The 16,585-nt window shown below is 39.4% G+C and overlaps 1 protein-coding gene across 2 annotated transcripts in view; it reads left to right on the top strand.

The window, feature by feature from the left end:
• The first annotated feature begins 2,045 nt into the window (after positions 1–2,045).
• LOC117405196 (ralA-binding protein 1-like) overlaps positions 2,046–16,585 on the top strand; it is a 63,818-nt gene continuing 49,278 nt past the window's right edge. Inside the window, exon 1 of one of the 2 annotated variants that reach the window (XM_059030066.1) lies at positions 2,046–2,185. Coding sequence is in view for 1 of the 2 variants with exons in the window: in XM_059030065.1 (XP_058886048.1) it covers positions 2,881–2,938 (58 nt within the window). In the remaining variant the exon portion in view is untranslated. The other variant, XM_059030065.1, reaches the window with a different exon arrangement.

The raw sequence follows: 16,585 nt of genomic DNA, 5'->3' as shown, positions 1-16,585 counted from the left end.
AGTAACATTATCCATGTCACTTTGGTATGGTATTTTTGTTCAGTGTTTCATCTCATTTTGATAAAAAAATGTGCCCTTTTGTTTAGCTTGTGATTTTCTTTAATTCAATTTATTTAGGATTCTACATTGCTGTATTATTTTACCCCCTGACTTTCTCCCTTTTTACACCCACTCACGAGCGTATGTCTGCAATCTACCGGCCTCTAGAGGACAAAGCCCTTTGAGCACCTGGCACCTGGCCAGTAGGCTCCACTGCAACATGATGAGGAGAAACAGTCCCTGTCAGTTTTGCATCCATAACCAGAGCCAGAGCTAATGCCACATACCCTGTAGAATCCCCACCAAAGACCAGCAACTCCGCACAGCCAGGATGCACGATGCGCTTCCCTGATTATATGACTCAGCCTGCACACCACACAGCAGAGCCTTTACTAGATGAGTTGCTTACAGACCCCTAGCTTGTAATCTTTTTTGAGTGTTCAGCTACAGACTGGCAAAATGAGGAGAGGGCTATGTGAGCTTCCAAATATTCACTTCTGTCCTGACCTGAACAATCACCCGTGACGTTCAGTCCTGGGGCGCTCTGAAGCAGAAGCTGACAGTTATGCTAAACAGCTAGGCATTTTATAATTTCTATGATGTGGGTGAAAAAGGTTAACCAATTAACCCACTGCGGGCGGTAATTCAGTCACTAGATGACTTACTGTATTTTTTGTATCCCTGCCTTTCTTTTTCTGATGTTTGCAGTTATTCTGAATGGTTCTGTTTTTATAAATGTATACTGCAGCAGTATTTTGGCCTTTTGTTAAGCTCCACACACTCACATACTTTTTAGATTGTTTAAATTCCGGTCTCTACCTGGCATAGAACCTTTTTTTTCATTCCGAATGACATCCTGATCAATAATGACCTGTGCAAAGCCTTCAATATGATACTGGACATCTCTGCTGCACTTACTGACTTCAACAATTCCTAAACAGCATATTAACATCCCATCAGCAGTTGTGATCTACATTTACAGGTATAGTTCTCCACAAGACGTACATTCAGCAGGTTTAGAAAAGTCATCTCTGTTGCATATGACTCGACTCTATTATCGTTGTAGTTATGTTTCATTTTTTTGTTACAAATGTAGATATATCAGAATATCAGAAGGTGCTTTTTACCGTAGCTTGACCTGCTGAATTGACGTCATCAAGATTATGCCTTGAGCTGTCTCTAAGCAACCAAGACAACCCTATTTGTTTTTATTTTAAAATTGCACAACCTGGAAACGCAAATAACAGAAAGCAAAAGTGAGTGTGCTTGTCTATTTTCTTTATAAATGTTACAGTAGTCTCCTATCCTCCTATAGATCTTTTGGATTGTGTATAATTATTATGAGACAGCTAAACTGGCTTAAAACACCAATCTTACCTTTGCTGTAAAATATGTGCATAATGCATAAGCCATAAGGCGATTTTGCAGCAGTTCTGCACACAGATAGTCTTTGGCTCTCTTTCCTCAAGTATTTCTCACTGTCAGCTAGACAGAAGGAAGCCAGGGGCCCATTGCTGCCTGATACGTCCTCAAGGGCAGGTGTGTGTACATGTCATCTCTCCACTCTTCAGCAAGCAGACAAATGACCTTGGATGGAATACTTGTGCCAGCTGCCTGGACCCATGAACAGAGAACTTGTCTTGTTTTAAATCTAGTTTGTCTCTTTGTGATGAATTTTGGAGCACCGAAGGTGCACTAGAGAGTTATCAACACAAACAGTGGCTTGCCCACAGTCTGCCCTGGTCCTATTGTAAGCGATTCTGCAGATGTTGATGCATAGTTCACTCGCTTGTATCTGTAAGTTGCTTTGGATCAAAACATCTGCTAAATTACTAAATACTACTACTATAACTACGACTACTAATAATATAATAGATACAAGGAGGGCTTTCAAGTATTACGTCATCAGGGTTTGGCCAATTTTACCTCCTCCCACCTCTAGTGATGACGTAATACTTGAAGAAGTCAAAGTAATGAAATATAATGAATCTGACGTCCATGGTTAACGATGGCATGCATTAGTTACAATGGTAAAATAGGGACTCAATGGGAATTATTTACAGGATTTTTTTTTTTCAGTATAAAAAATGCTTTCGATTTGTCTCAGCAAGAGGACTAAATTATCACTGACTCTACCCAGCAGAAGGTAAACTGTTAGTATATGGTGGATATTCAGAAGTATGCAATGTTTCACAGTCATTATACATTTAAAGCAGGATATTAAATCATTACAATATTTTCAGTTACTCGGTTTCGCATTTTGAATTATGGCGTCGTCATACTGACTCATCTGCTTGTGTGTAAAACTTGTGTTACTTGCGAAGTGTGCAACTCAGCAGATGTGAAATGTACCGTGTCTGGCGGATTAATGCAGACTCTACTATTTTTTGTCGGTTTTGAGACAAAATATGACACTTTAGTTCACCGCAGATACAGCAACAAGCCAAAACAAAAAAAACAACACAGTGCTTCAGAAATTACTCCTAAAAACATAACCACTCGCGTTCAACTCTCATCTCAATCTATACTGCCCTGACCCCAGATCATTAACTGCTGTCAAGATGTTTTTTTCCTGTTAACATACCTAATGACACTAACTGTGCGGACACCATTGTCATTTCAACCGGTTGGTGATGGTTAGGTTTATTCTGGATTTATTGCGATCGGCCACATATTTGAATAACATATTTGTTTATTGTAAAATTAAAGGAAAATAATTAAGGGCGGGGCAAGATATTCGTAGAAAAGGCTCAGGTACTAGAGGCTGTGGTTTGAATAGGTTAGTAATTAACAACAGTACAAAAACTGTATTTTTAATTTAACAAAAGTGAACAATAACACATGGAAAACAACCAGTCTTGCGCAGAGGATGATCTTCGTACTTCAAAACAGCTTTCAGGTAAGGATGTAATGGATGTTGTTTACTGTTTGGTAGTGGAGGTAAAAAAAAAAAAAAAGTCTGTGTCTAAACATTTGAAATATTTCAATGATGTTGTTGAACTAATTGGTAACATTGCAGTACCTATCAGAATCGAGAACATGAGAGTACGGTTGTGGTTGTTTTTACCACAGGAAAACTCCAATTGTATATCTTTGTACTTTAGTATATTCTTTGTAAAATCAGTCTCTGTGTTATTTTAGTACCTTACCATAACAGTGTAGCCAATATAGGTAAAAGGTGGGCAACTCTGGACCTTCATTCTACAGTACTTTATTATTTCAATATACACCTGGAGTATAGAACGAGCCTTGGCTTCATTTCTGTTTACGTGATGCGTTGTCTATTGCATATGCCATTTGTAACGGGATGAACATTATGTTATTGCATTCTCCAGATATGAACACGACTGATAAATGACTATCTCTAGAAGTCCACAGTAATATGAAAAGCATAGTTGCTTTGTTTAATGTATCTTAAAGTGGATGGCTGTTGTCTCTACCAACCTGTACTGACTCCTAGTCCTATACTCAACACATAGTACAGTTTTATACTAGGCTGTTCCTTTGGGGCACAATAGAAAGGGGATGAGTTGTGTTAAACATGCCGGAGGTGGCATGCAAGACCTGTCATTTGTTTGTTTATTCTGGCATACTTTTTAATTTAATGCATTTATTGTTATTTATTATTTATATTTATTATTGTGTGCTGTGCTATGCTTTGATGCCATTTAATATGGGCAGGGATCCCTTTAGGAAGCTGACAAAAGCTCTGTGCAGCTTGTATGTTCTACATTCCCATCTGTATACAGACCATAAATATACTGATATACAGAAAAGCAACACACAATTGGGTATTTTATATAGTAGATGATGCAATGCTGTGCTATTTATGAATAGGGTGTGATTCCCATCTTTGCATGGCACTTCCCTTGGGCTATTGCACTTGTGTTCTTGAGGGATGTTTTTCTGAATTTCGTCTCCATGTACCAGCTGAGTCCTGTTGGATTCATGTCGAGGGATTGGCTTGCCCACGGTTGGGATCTCATACTGCATCTTTCTTCCCCATGTGGGATTGCTGAGCATCCCCCCTGGTAACATTGTCTTCGGTGGGTGGGTTTGAAATAACAGCAGTTGCCCCGCTTTAGAAAGTGCAAAGCGTCCTGATGCAGTGATGGTCCCTTTGCAGATTCTTACTCTTTATTTATGAACTGTGCACAAAGTGCCATATTTAGCATTAGTCAAAAGATTTTTTTGTAATATTTTTAAATGTTGAAAGACCTTGATAAATAAGGACAAAGGTGGTGAGAATGTCGCCATTTACAATACGACCCCTAGAAGATAAATTTTAGCTGAGGGGGTGATGAAACCTACAGAAGGAGGATTTTGTTTATGTTTTGAAAAATAATTAAGCCATATTGGTCCACAGATGAAAAGAAACCATGTTGAATTGCCTTTTGTTTCATTGGACCATCATGTAAGTTCAAAACACAAGCTTTCAAGGCCACGTTGTGGGTCTGAGAAGATGTAATTAATAATCAAGTTTTGAGTCAAACAGCTGCATGACTGCAGGTTAATATAGAAATGGTAACATGGGACAAAGCAGGTATTGTTTATTAGAAAGGTAAGGGATTGGCGTATATGCCTTAGCCAACCAGTGTTGGATTTTTTACATTAGAATGGTAGATAACAATGCAGTTTGGTAAAATCCCATTTTCCAGTCACAAGGTATTTAAGTGCTGCAGTTTGTGCCACTTGCTGTTTCCGTGTATCGCTGGTGTTAAATGAGGGAGCGGATAGTGCTGATTCCAGGTTTCCTGTGGGAAATGTTAATGCTGCTCACAATTGGCACAGTTTTCAGTTGTTGTAAAGCAGAGGCAGTTGCAGAGTATTGTATTATGACGTGTCTACTGCCAGTTACATACAGTGCAAAACCTGTATTTTGTATGAAGAGTATTATTCAGTTAGCATAACATTGAATGAGCAAACTGGTTAAAACCATTGTGTCAGGCAGTGTTACCGTGTGTTATGCACTGTAGATGCTGATGCTGCTCATTTGAGAGAGAGGGGATGTATCGCTCCTTTTGCGCCCAGACTCCGCCTGCTACAGTATATGTGGTCCAAATGGTTACACAAGAGCCCCTTTACAATGTGTATAGCCACTGGGAACCAGAGCTTATTCTTTTACTGCTATGACTTGTAGTAATATAAAGCATAAATATTTTCCAAATTGTATTATTATTTGTTAACTTTGCCCACTCCAGAGAATCAGGTCCAATATATCTTGGCATTGGCATTGGCACAGGGGAGAGAGGGGCAACACTTTGTTTTTGTTTATTCAGTGGCTATTATTTTTTCATGGTTTTGACTAAATATAGAGACTGTCATAAGTAATATTTTACCAAATGTGTTAGACTGCAGTGTAAAGGTGTTTGTCATGCTTGTGTTTAAAATGAGTGCTTTTTCGGGTTAGACTTTGCTCTAAGTGGCATGACTGCAGGTTCTGTAAAAAAAATAAATAAATAAATAAAATAAAATCTTTAATTTATGCCGTGTACTGTGGTCCAATACGCAGGTTTTAACCAATCCCTGTGAGGGGAGCTCATATGTACTTGTCAATCCACTGACTATGCTTCTGTTTCAGAAGCTCATGCTATGTCTCATAAAACATTTGAGTTCATTTTTTCAGTATTTTGGAAATGCCAACATTTCAAGGTGCCCGTAACTTTGACCTGTGAGCATAAGACTTATGCCATTTTGTGTGGATGATGAATGCTTTGAGATGTTGGCTTCATTCTCGGCACACAAGTGTATCAGACAAGAATAATGAACCCATCTATTTTACATACTGAAGCTACACTGCCAAATAACATAGCTGCTGTAGCTACTCTATCTCGTGTCTTGGAGAGTTATTTCAGGTACAGACCCCATCTTTGCTGTTTCAGATATTTTGGTTTATTTTTTGTCTTCACATATGGTACATGCTTTATTCTGTGATTCTTCAAATCAAGTTCCATGGCTGGCGTTGCCCAGTAAAAACAATACCTTCTTTTTTATATCCAGTTTACAAACTGTTCCATTCCCCTCATGGCCTCAGGGATGATACTAATTACAAACTACAAACCCCCCTGTTAGCAAATGACCTCAAATAATGCACTGTATGAATTTATTACCAGTGAATTCATTTAAGCATCGACCGAATGTTCATCATTTTCTTATTTGAAAATGACAGATATTGTTATATGCAGTCATCAATGCTTCTTTTACAGTTTACCACCCAGCGTATGACATAATACAGTACATACATACAATAGTATTAATCACCTAATCAGAGTCTATGGTATAATCTCATTCTTAAGTGAAGTGGTGCTTTGTGCATTGTTAAGCAACTCTCATTTCCTGTTGCTGTCACTGCAGCTGGTTGGCTAAGTGCATTCTATTTCTTTACAAGCATTGCAAGCTGCTCCAGGTTGCTGCATATATGGATGTCCGAAACTTATTTGCTTAGATTTGTATATGCAAACCAAGCACTCTCTTGACCTGAAATGTAAATTGTGGGTTTCATTTTCATGTTGTTATCTTGAGTTTTTATTCATTTTTCAGTTTTAAAAAAACAAAAAACCCAGAACAGAATACAACAAAATCATCAAAATACATAATGCGTCAAGTAATAAAGATAGAAAGAGACATACAGGAGGAGAGTGGGAGAGGAGGGTCACAAGTGATCAGCTTGCAGGTTATAACACATGAGTGGAGTAGTGGTTAGGGCTCTGGACTCTTGACCGGAGGGTCGTTGGTTCAATCCCAGGTGGGGGACACTGCTGCTGTACCCTTGAGCAAGGTACTTTACCTAGATTGCTCCAGTAAAAACCCAACTGTATAAATGGGTAATTGTATGTAAAAATAATGTGTTATCTTGTAACAATTGTAAGTCGCCCTGGATAAGGGCGTCTGCTAAGAAATAAATAATAATAATAAAATAATAATAATATAAAAGAGTAGGTTAGTAGGAAGTAGTTAGTAGAAAAGTCAGGGAGGACATGGAAGTCTAAGTTCGTTAACATATAAGAAAAAGGCACGCCAGGCTGTGAACAATTTTTTGGTATATCCAGAGCGTATATTTAATTTTTTCAAGCTTGAGATTTTACATGAGGTCCTTCAGCCAGTTACTATGTATACTGTAGCTTTGTCAAAGAGATGTCACTGGGTGTTGCACCAAATAATGCTGTCAGAGGGCTGAGATTGATAGGTACTGTAGTTCTGGGAGTCTCAAAGACAGATGTCCTGAAAGGAGCCAACGCAGGACAGGACCAGAACATATGGGTAAGGATAGCAGGAGCATGCTTGCAGTTGGATCCAAATCTGGGTATATTCTGGCCAACCTGAACTTGGAGAGGTGAATGCAATGTAAATTGTATCAGCTCATGGCGGGCACAGACAGATGAGGAATGAACTCAACTGAGAGCAGATTGCCAGTCATCATCCGAGAGACTGAATCCCAGCTCCCACAACATTGTTAGGTTAGACAACGAAGGGCAGTGTAAGGACAAAATGTTGTTATAAATCGTGGGTATCACGCCTCTACATCGTGGATCTGATTGGAACAGAGAGTCGAGAGTAGATTCAGGGGGAAACACAGGGAATCGTGCCACCCTGTTGTGGACAAAATCTAGAATCTGTACATATCTGAGGAAGTGAGTTCGGTAAATAAAAAAATGAAGTCTTTCAGAGATTTAATACCGTTTCTATGCCATGTATGAAAAGCCGAATCTTCCATTGAGGGAGGGAATATGTGATTTATATCTACAGGGCAGAACAATGCAATTGCATGTAGGCCAAAATGTTGTCAGAATTGTGCCTGTATTTTAAGAGATTAGAGGAAGAGGAGAGCTAGCAATGCAGATAAGGAAGTGGATAGACGGCCTCTATTTAACTAAGCAGGGATGTCGTGGTGAGGGTCAGAATGCAGCCAACAGGAAATGCTACGGATATAGGCTGCTTTTAAATGGTGGTTGTTTCTGGTGATATTGTTCAGTGGGTAAGAAGCATTCTGAAACTAAAATCAAAATGCATGGCTGAAATCGTGGTGCACACAGGAAGGCTTCACCTTTCTTGAACATTGGAGCACTTTCTACAACAAGGACTATCTATACAGGTGGGACGGACTGCACTTAAACAGAAAGGGAACCAATCTACTCGGAGAAAGGATCCTTCAGGCGGTACAGAAGCATTTAAACTAGAAAGGAAGGGGGGAGAAAACAAAAAAACAGAAGGGAGACCACATCAAAACAAGGGCAACAACTCAGGTAAGACCACTATTAAATGTATTTATCTTAATGCTAGAAGTCTCAGAAACAAAATGTTAGAACTTGAAGCTACTGCACTAACAAGTAACTATGATGTGATAGGTGTTACAGAAACTTGGTTGTCTGAGAGTGATGGAGATGAATATAATATTAGTGGGTACACACTGTATAGGAAAGACAGGCAGGACAGAAGAGGTGGAGGGGTAGCGCTATACATAAGAAATAGCCTTGAAGCCCAGGTGTTAAATCAGGACAAAGAAAACAATGCAGAATCAATATGGGTCAGAATAATGGACACAAATTCAAAGGGCATAATAATAGGAGCATGCTATAGACCGCCAAATTCAGACGCTGAGCAAAATAATCTGTTGTACAATGACATTCGAAATGCGTGTAGAAAAGGAGAAGCCATAGTAATGGGGGATTTCAACTTCCCCTGTATAAAATGGGAAAACCCAATGGGGGGCACGACGGACGAAATTGAAATGGTGGAAATGACAAATGACTGCTTCCTAACGCAATTTGTCAAGGCACCGACTAGAGGGGAGACATGCCTTGATTTAGTCTTTTCAAATAATGAAGACAGAATAACTAAAACAGAGGTCAGAGAGCCATTGGCAAACTCAGACCACAACATGGTCTCATTTGAAATATTTTTTAAAACCCCAAAAGTAATGACTAAAGCTAAGGTTTACAATTTTAGAAAAGCAAACTACGAAGGTATGAAACAGAGACTAATAGAAGTAGATTGGAGTAAAATAGAGAAAACATCCACAGAAAAAGGGTGGCTGTTTTTTAAAAATGTAGTACTAGAGGCACAAAACAATTACATCCCAAAAGTAGACAAATCTAAATCTAAAACAAAATGGCCAAAATGGTTTAATAGATCAATTTAAAAAAATATTCAGTGAAAAAAGGCACTTTACAGAGCGTTTAAAAGGGACCAAAAACAAAGTACACAGAAAGAGTACTTGGAACTGCAAACACAAGTCAAAAAGTAAGTTAGAAAGGCCAAGAGAGAGATAGAAATCAATATTGCTAAGGGGGCTAAAACCAATTCCAAAATGTTTTTCCAATATTATAACAGCAAGAGAACATTCAAAGAGGAGGTTAAATGTCTAAGAGACACAAATGGCAAAATCATAGATGAAGAAAAAAAAAATAGCAAATATATTAAATGATTACTTTTCACAAGTTTTTACAAAGGAGGACACGGACAACATGCCCCACATGTCGACCTGTTCCTATCCAATTTTAAATAACTTTAGCATAACAGAGACAGAAGTGTTAAAGGGACTAGGAGCTCTTAAAATAAACAAATCCCCTGGGCCGGATGAGATCCTCCCAATAGTACTCAAAGAAATGAAAGAAGTTATTTACAAACCGCTAAGCCCGACTTCTATTATATGTAAACTTATGGAAACTATAATAAGATCCAAAATGGAAAATTACCTATATGGTAACAATATCCTGGGAGACAGCCAGCATGGTTTTAGGAAAGGGAGATCATGTCTAACTAACCTACTTGACTTTTTTGAGGATGCAACATTGAAAATGGATAACTGCAAAGCATACGACATGGTTTATTTAGATTTCCAGAAAGCTTTTGACAAAGTCCCGCATAAAAGATTAATTCTCAAACTGAACGCAGTAGGGATTCAAGGAAATGCATGCACATGGATTAGGGAGTGGTTAACAGGTAGAAAACAGAAAGTACTGATTAGAGGAGAAACCTCGAAATGGAGTGAGGTAACCAGTGGTGTACCACAGGGATCAGTATTAGGTCCTCTGCTATTCCTAATCTACATTAATGATTTAGACTCTGATATAGTAAGCAAACTCGTTAAATTTGCAGACGACACAAAAATAGAAGGAGTGGAACACTGTTGAAGCAGCAAAGGTCATTCAAAATGATCTAGACAGCATTCAAAATTGGGCAGACACATGGCAAATTAAATTTACTAGAGAAAAGTGTAAAGTATTGCATGCGGGCAATAAAAATGTGCATTATAAATATCATATGGGAGATAGTGAAATTGAAGAAGGGAACTATGAAAAAGACCTAGGAGTTTATGTTGACTCAGAAATGTCTTCATCTAGACAATGTGGGGAAGCTATAAAAAAGGCTAACAAGATGCTCGGATATATTGTGAGAAGTGTTGAATTTAAATCAAGGGAAGTAATGTTAAAACTTTACAATGCATTAGTAAGACCTCACCTAGAATATTGTGTTCAGTTCTGGCCACCTTGTTACAAAAAGGATATTGCTGCTGTAGAAAGAGTGCAAAGAAGAGCAACCAGAATTATCCTGGGTTCAAGAAGCATGTCGTATGCAGACAGGCTAAAAGAATTGAATCTATTCAGTCTTGAACAAAGAAGACTACGCTGCGATCTGATTCAAACATTCAGAATCCTAAAAGGTATAGACAGTGTCAACCCAGGGGACTTTTTTGACCTGAAAAAAGAAACAAGGACCAGGGGTCACAAATGGAGATTAGATAAAGGGGCATTTAGAAAAGAAAATAGGAGGCACTTTTTTACACAGAGAATTGTGAGGGTATGGAACCAACTCCCCAGTAATGTTGTTGAAGCTGACACCCTGGGATCCTTCAAGAAGCTGCTTGATGAGATTCTGGGATCAATAAGCTACTAACAACCAAACGAGCAAGATGGGCTGAATGGCCTCCTCTCGTTTGTAAACTTTCTTATGTTCTTATGTTCTTACCTCCTTCTGCGTCTTTCGGGTGAGATGTTGTTGTAAGCGACTCTGCAGCTGATGCATAGTTTACACACCCTAGTCTTTGTAAGTTGCTTTGGATAAAGCCATATCAAAATAAACAGATAAAGAAATATATATTAATCATACCCCCCCCCCCCCCCCCCCACCGCTCTCTGCCCAACCTGTGCCATACAATGTGGTAATGAGCAAACCATCAGATTAATTAGTGAATTCTGTAGTGTGTCGCACGCCTACTGTGGGTTACACAGTTTGCCAGCACTGATCAGAGAGAAGGACAGGACAGTACAGTACAGTAAATCCAGCTTGGCAAATAAATTAGCTGGCTTAACAGTTTGCCCTATATTCCTAGAGAAAATGTTATAGACGGTAACTAAGTGCTAGGACAAATTATTCTTGCTCTGAATAGCTAGGCTATTGTTGTTCTCCCTGTTGCAGACATGTCACCGGCAGTTGCAGACTTCAGTTACACATTGACAGTCAAGCACTTGCTTGAGATACCTGAAGAGTCTGAACAATGGGGCTCACAGACTACAGGTTCTTATTGCATGTTCACATATATATTCTTCACAGTCTGCCAGCTTCCATAGACTTTAGGAATTGGCTGTTATACAACCCGTCTGTTAGCCTTGGTGTTTTGCAGTGGTGAGTTGTGGCTGTTTGTATGACAGTTGTATGCTGGGTGCGAATCAGCAGCCACACAGTCCCCAATTGATTTTAAACAGTACAAAAGAGCCAAGCTTGTTTGTAGTAGTAGAGGGTGTAACCTCACCTTGTGGTTGCTTGATAGAGGATTGTTTAGTGGTGGGATTGTGTCACACACCTAAACAACATTTGCACACACTTGTGGCACGGTGGATGGGTGCATTATCATGTTGAAATAAGCCATTGGCATCAGGGAACAAGTGCTGGATTGTTGGGTGGACTTGATGTAGAACGATGCTCGAGTAAACGAAACCATTCGTTCAACCTTCCAGAGTATTCAAGGGGTGGTGGGTGGACCAGGGGCCGGTTTTTAAAACTTGTAATCTGGATCAAAGGGATCTGAGTTTTGTAATGTTTTATGATCAAGATTCCTTTAAAAAAAAAAAAGCAAATATTTGTAATCTGGATACATCTAAATACAGTGACATTTTCTGAAAAACCGGATCAAAACAATCCAAATAAAAGTAATCCCGATCACAAAATATTTAGAAAAACTGGCCCCTGGAGAGCATGCCCCACACCTGGGCAATGCCAAATCCAACTGGGCAGGCAGATCTGAATAAAGCAGCCCGACAGTGTATGTGGGGACAGGAGCCTTTTCGACATCACTCAAGCTGCAGCTTTCTGTACGGATAGGAACCTATGAAGGGAGTCTAAAAGGAGACCGGCAATCAAAATGTTAAATAATAGTCCAATTTTATCATAACGAGTGCGTTTCGTTTTGAACTCTTGAAGTTCTCCTTGACCAATTTCATCGTTCCAGACATCAATGTGCCAGACATATATTGTATTGCACAAGTGTTTTTTTCTGATTAGCTACAACCCGGGGGCCTAGAAAAAGCACAGACCATGCAAGAGTACCAATTTCTATCTGTATAGTGTTACCAGTGTATGTTTCTGAAGTACATATATTGATCCAAAGAAAGTGTATTTCTTCACTTGTGTACTCCAGTTTATAATACATGCATATATAAAACAAAATGTTTTCTAGTTCCTGGAATGTGTAATACACTACTCTGCCGCATGTCTGACTATGGTGGGACTGGAGTAAGGGCGGATATGTAAAAAGATGGAAAAATGAATACTGTTTTAAATACCATTATACACAGCTGTAGCAATTGCTATATTGACACAAGTATTGTCCCCTAAATCTCTTGTTGTCATTTTCCTCTGGAGCGGATGCTGTCGTTCTGTGTAGCCATGGCAATGCAATCGCCTCAAGCTGCACACACGCCACCCTAGCCAATCAGTACCTCCCAAACAGCTCAGCTCTGAGCGAGCCTTCCTGCTAAATTGGTTGCCTAACAACGCATCTCCTGTAATGCGTCCAAGCTGCTTTCACAAAGGCACACATCCCAGAAGATCCTCCCTGCCACAGTGCTGTATACACTTACATTAGCTTTCCTATAGCCATTTTGCATTGCTGGAGAGCTTGATCATGGCTGATAAACGGTTAGGGTGGATATGTGATGTGCGGATACACGACGGATTACTGTACTCACTTTAGGCCTGAAATAAACAACATACCCATCATATAGTTATTTATTTCTTACAGCTAGTAAAAATGCACTTTGTTTTTCCCCCCCCAAAAAAATGGTTTTTGCCAATACCATTGCAAACAATAACTGAATTACAAAACACAGGTTATTCCATGACAAATCACCCAAAAATAGTGTATTTAACACCCTACCACCTCCGATTTACACCAAACTCAGGGATTTTCAAGCCAAAAAAAAATATACAGTACTGTGCAAAAGTTTTAGGCAGGTGTGAATAAATGCTGTAAAGTAAGAATGCTTTCAAAAATAGACATGTTAATAGTTTATATTTATCAATTAACAAAATGCAAAGTGAGTGAACAGAAGAAAAATCTACATCAAATCAATATTTGGTGTAACCACCCTTTGCCTTCAAAACAGCATCAATTCTTCTAGGTACACTTGCACACAGTTTTTGAAGGAACTCGGCAGGTAGGTTGGCCCAAACATCTTGGAGAACTAACCACAGTTCTTCTGTGGATTTAGGCAGCCTCAGTTGCTTCTCTCTCTTCATGTAATCCAGGAAGACTCGATGCTGTTGAGATCAGGGCTCTGTGGGGGCCATACCATCACTTCCAGGACTCCTTGTTCTTTACGCTGACGATAGCTCTTAATGACTTTCGCTGTATGTTTGGGGTCGTTGTCATGCTGCAGAATAAATTTGGGGCCAATCAGATGCCTCCCTGATGGTATTGCATGATGGATAAGTATCTGCCTGTACTTCTCAGCATTGAGGAGACCATTAATTCTGACCAAATCCCCAACTCCATTTGCAGAAATGCAGCCCCAAACTTGCAAGGAACCTCCACCATGCTTCACTGTTGCCTGCAGACACTCATTCGTGTACCGCTCTCCAGCCCTTCGGCGAACAAACTGCCTTCTGCTACAGCCAAATATTTCAAATTTTGACTCATCAGTCCAGAGCACCTGCTGCCATTTTTCTGCACCCCAGTTCCTGTGTTTTTGTGCACAGTTGAGTCGCTTGGCCTTGTTTCCACGTCGGAGGTATGGCTTTTTGGCTGCAAGTCTTCCATGAAGGCCACTTCTGACCAGACTTCTCCGGACAGTAGATGGGTGTACCAGGGTCCCACTGTTTTCTGCCAATTTTGAGCTGATGGCACTGCTGGACATCTTCCGATTGCGAAGGGAAGTAAGCATGATGTGTCTTTCATCTGCTGCAGTAAGTTTCCTTGGCTGACCACTGCGTCTACGGTCCTCAGTGCTGCCCGTTTCCTTGTGCTTCTTCAAAAGAGCTTGGACAGCACATCTGGAAACCCCTGTCTGCCTTGAAATTTCTGCCTGGGAGAGACCTTGCTGATGCAGTATAACTACCTTGTGTCTTGTTGCTGTGCTCAGTCTTGCCATGGTGTATGACTTTTGACAGTAAACTGTCTTCAGCAACCTCACCTTGTTAGCTGAGTTTGGCTGTTCCTCACCCAGTTTTATTCCTCCTACACAGCTGTTTCTGTTTCAGTTAATGATTGTGTTTCAACCTACAGATTGAATTGATGATCATTAGCACCTGTTTGGTGTAATTGTTTAATCATACACCTGACTATATTCCTACAAAATCCCTGACTTTGTGCAAGTGTACCTAGAAGAATTGATGCTGTTTTGAAGGCAAAGGGTGGTCACACCAAATATGGATTTGATTTAGATTTTTCTTCTGTTCACTCACTTTGCATTTAGTTAATTGATAAATATAATCTATTAACATGTCTATTTTTGAAAGCATTCTTACTTTACAGCATTTTTTCACACCTGCCTAAAACTTTTGCACAGTACTGTATATATATATATATATATATATATATATATATATATATATATATATATATATATATATATAAATTACGTTTTCAGCCTGATCAGGTTAAGGGGTCAAAATGTGGTTGATTTTGGACCCTCCAACCTTTTAACCTTCAAAAACTATTTGAGCTAGAGACTTTTATTGGAAATTGCATGCTGCATCCAAAAATGACACATTTAAAAAAACATTTGTGCATGGATATGATAAATAAAAATAAAACAATCTCCAAATTCTTCAGAGAGGTTTTCCAATCCATAAACAATATTCTGACCACTGTGCCAAAGGAGACAGCTAGGGCTGCAACGAAGGGTACATTTTGACCTTCGAAGGTTCGGAACACATAAGAACACATAAAAACAGATCAAAGCCATTGCAGAGCCCCCATCTGGACCAGATGAGATGGCAGAAATTAGGACAGCTGCATTTACACTACAAGGAAAAAGCCGTCCTGAGAGCTAAACCACCTCAAAAACAGGGTAAAATTGTTCCCCGTCAATATATTCTTGCTCTGCAGTGACACCAGCTGGGGAAAGAGATTCCCACAACCTCCTTCTGTGCATAATAACTGTTGTCTGCTGCTAAACTGCAGGCAGCTGTGGGATTAGCAGGAAAGAATCTGTGATCCTATCCCCCCCCCCTCCCGAGGGTACTCGCTAACCTTAACATGAGGAAAGTGCTGATTCTGCTGTCTCTACAAACGCTCAGCATCAGAGGTATGCGTTCAACTGGAAAGGTAGTACATTTGTGTAAGGAATTACACTGCCCATCTTTTCAATGTGAAGTGTCTAAGACCCTCTACTGTCAACAAAACTCATGCTATGTTTTTTTTTATTAGGCACCTGTGGTCAATTTGACCAGTTTATGTGAAGTAATGCAAGAGTTTGTGTGCTTCTGTTCTGCACATTTTTGTGCTTTTGATGTTCTTTGCTGCGTCTCCCTGTCATATCAAATTAAGGATCAGTCCTGTGCTGAACTCGGTGTTACACTGAAATGTGATTGTGCTGAGCCTGCCATTTTTGTACGAGTAGTTCTTGCAGGGTTTAATCTGTCAGGTAATCTCCCATGTAATTTGTGAGATGCAAATAAGGAATAACTGTCTGCTGTATTAGTCCATTACAGGTTATTGATCATATTTTAGAAAAAGGACCAAAATGAGTGTGGTTAACAACATCAGGCAGAGAGCCCTGAACAACCAGAATGTGGGTCAAAGGGCTCACTTCATAATCTCTTCACTCATTACAGGTGACATTTCAGAACATTTTTGAAATATTTAGTTTTAAAAAAGAAATGATGAAAAAAGGACCATCTTTGTAATTGACTGAGGTGCAAAAAGAAAAGAGTTTGCTTTGTATTGTTTATTTGACAAACAATACAATACAGGCAAGGCTTCCAAGTTAAACACAATAACTCTATAATAGCTTGCATGTCAAAAAGCAGAAGGTAAAGTTGTCAAACAAACACCTTTAAAACTTTGGAGCATCACATGTAAAACACAGAGCCAGATCTAATCAGG

This window comes from Acipenser ruthenus, chromosome 9 (assembly GCF_902713425.1).
Source record: "Acipenser ruthenus chromosome 9, fAciRut3.2 maternal haplotype, whole genome shotgun sequence".
NCBI lineage: Eukaryota > Metazoa > Chordata > Actinopteri > Acipenseriformes > Acipenseridae > Acipenser > Acipenser ruthenus.
The sequence above is the reverse complement of the archived record's forward strand: the minus strand, read 5'-3'. Positions and strand labels throughout refer to the sequence as shown.